Source organism: Plasmodium relictum, assembly GCF_900005765.1.
Source record: "Plasmodium relictum strain SGS1 genome assembly, contig: PRELSG_00_v1_162, whole genome shotgun sequence".
Taxonomy (NCBI): Eukaryota; Apicomplexa; class Aconoidasida; order Haemosporida; family Plasmodiidae; genus Plasmodium; species Plasmodium relictum.
This window is the reverse complement of record NW_021628844.1, coordinates 1,844-4,123: the sequence shown is the minus strand read 5'-3', so window position 1 is coordinate 4,123 and position 2,280 is coordinate 1,844. Positions and strand designations below refer to the sequence as shown.

Here is a 2,280-nt window from a genome sequence, read left to right as displayed (position 1 = left end):
TAGAAAGTAAAAAATATTTAAACTCAATGAAAGGGCGTGCTTGGTTTGATTTTATTTTTTTACAGTGAAGTTTATTCCATTTTTTTTTTAAAAAAAAAAAAAAAATTTAAAGAAATTTTTTCTTTATTATAAAAATATAAAAAATTTTATACGAAATTGAATTACAGATAATTATATATATATATATATTCTAAAAATATTGATAATTAAAGAAATTCTAAATGAAAGTCAATTTAGTTTTACTTTATTATTTTTCAGTAATAATATTTAAATTAGATAAAAAAAAAAAAAAAAACGTGTTTTATTTACTTTTTTTTTTTATTTTTTTATAGGCCATAATAGTAATAAGTGTTTACTTTTACGGAATTAATAGAATTTATAAACATAAGTTGATAAATTTCATTTTTATAAAAAAAAATATTTTATGCTTGTAATAAATATTATAATAATTCTTTTTTATATTTTATCAGATTAAGACTTAAATTTATGAAGTATAAGGAAATACATTGGATAAGAAATTTAGCAGAATCTAGTACTGAAGAAAGGGAATCTATAGATAATTCAAATAGTGAATTAATACTTGAAAAGGAACTGATTGGAAAGAATTTTGATGATTCAATAATTTCATTTTTAAATTTAACAAGTGTATTACTTAAAGATTATGATAAAAACATAGAAAGAAGGAAAAATGATCTAAGTTGTATGTGTAATACCTTAATAGGTGTCAACAATGAATTGCTTAATTTTTTAAAAGATTCACTTACTGATTCAAAAAGTCATATAGATAAGATATTTGAGAATGAAGAATCTTTTAATAAATTAGAGTCAGAAATCTGTAGATTAAGTGGTACAGATCTGGCTCTGCATACTGATGAGAATGATTTACGTTTATTAATTGATAGGGAAGATAGAGATGAATACTTAAAACGGTTAAACTTGAATAAAGAGATTACTTTAAAAATAGAAAATTCTTTCGATTATTTTAATAAATTAAGTGAAAAGAATGATGCATTTCTGCCTAAACTTGATAGTGCCTGGAATGGTCAACTGCATACTAGGATATATTTAGATAAATTTATAGACACATTCCCTTTAAAATGTCATCATACATACAAGCACGAGATAGATAGTTTAGAAGAGGGATTTCGTACTTATATTTCAATGGAGAATTTTTCACATCTATTTTATGATCATTTATTTAAGAATAAGGATACTCAAAAATTTTCTAAAGAGATAAATCTTAAATATTTGAATTTGTTAGTTGATGAATTGAAGGAGGTATTAGATAGATTAATAATACAAAAAACTAGTACATTATTTGATCTACCATTTATTAATCCAAATAATGAAATAGAATTTATGATAGCTTACATTATATGTGTACTTGAAACATATAGTTTTAAAAATGAATCTATGTTAAAAGATGTGAAAACTTGGTACGAGGGAAAATTTAAGAATCCAATTTTAGATATTATACATAAATCATTTTTACAAGAAAAAGAAGACATAAAAAAATCCTCAGATTTATTTAAAGCTTATGTCCAAACTAAATATAATGTTGATGTGAACAGTGAAAGTATTAGATCAATGGTAAAAAAATTTCACAGTTCACTAAATGAAGAGAAAACTGAGAAAAAATTTAGTGCCATTGTATATTTATTATTGTGTAAGAAACAACTAGATAAATATTTAAGCTTTCTAGAATTACTTAAATCAAAAGGTAAAGAGACATGCAATGATTCAGTTGTGCATATCTCAGAGGATAAATCTAGAGATTTAATAGCAAAATTTATGGATATTCATGAAAAAAGTTATTTTTTTAACAATATGAATATTAAAAATATTAGTATCAATCAAGCAGTAATAGACTTATGGAAAAGTGCAAAAAAGTTAGGCGTCTTTAAAGATTTGGTAGATTTATTAAATAAGGAATTAATTGAATCAAAAAGTACATACTTTAGTTCTGGAAAAAGGGAATTAATAAACAAAGATGTAATTTTATTTTTACTTTATGTTATTAAAAGATATGGATATATGTGTCAAATATAAGTTAAATATTTTTAAAGATTAACCAATAAATGATATTATTGAGATATTTAAATAGCATTAAGAACTAATAATAAATAAGTATGTATTGTTTGTACTTATAAGATATTAGATAATTAAAAGACGTTATTAATTTTTCTGTTTGAAATTTTGATTCATTAATTGCCTGTTTAATGACTTTGTTAGAGTATTAGTTAATGAAGGATGTTATTGATTTTTGTGGTGTTGGTTTAC

The 2,280-nt window shown here is 22.0% G+C and overlaps 1 protein-coding gene across 1 annotated transcript; it reads left to right on the top strand.

Moving 5' to 3' along the window:
• Window positions 1-221: 221 nt before the first annotated feature.
• Window positions 222-2,049, top strand: PRELSG_0015600 (fam-f protein; the record flags this gene model as incomplete). Its single annotated transcript, XM_028677878.1, has 3 exons — window positions 222-257; window positions 333-388; window positions 471-2,049. 3 exons carry the CDS (start codon window positions 222-224, stop codon window positions 2,047-2,049), a joined length of 1,671 nt encoding a protein of 556 aa, XP_028531360.1.
• Between the last annotated feature and the right edge of the window lie 231 nt (window positions 2,050-2,280).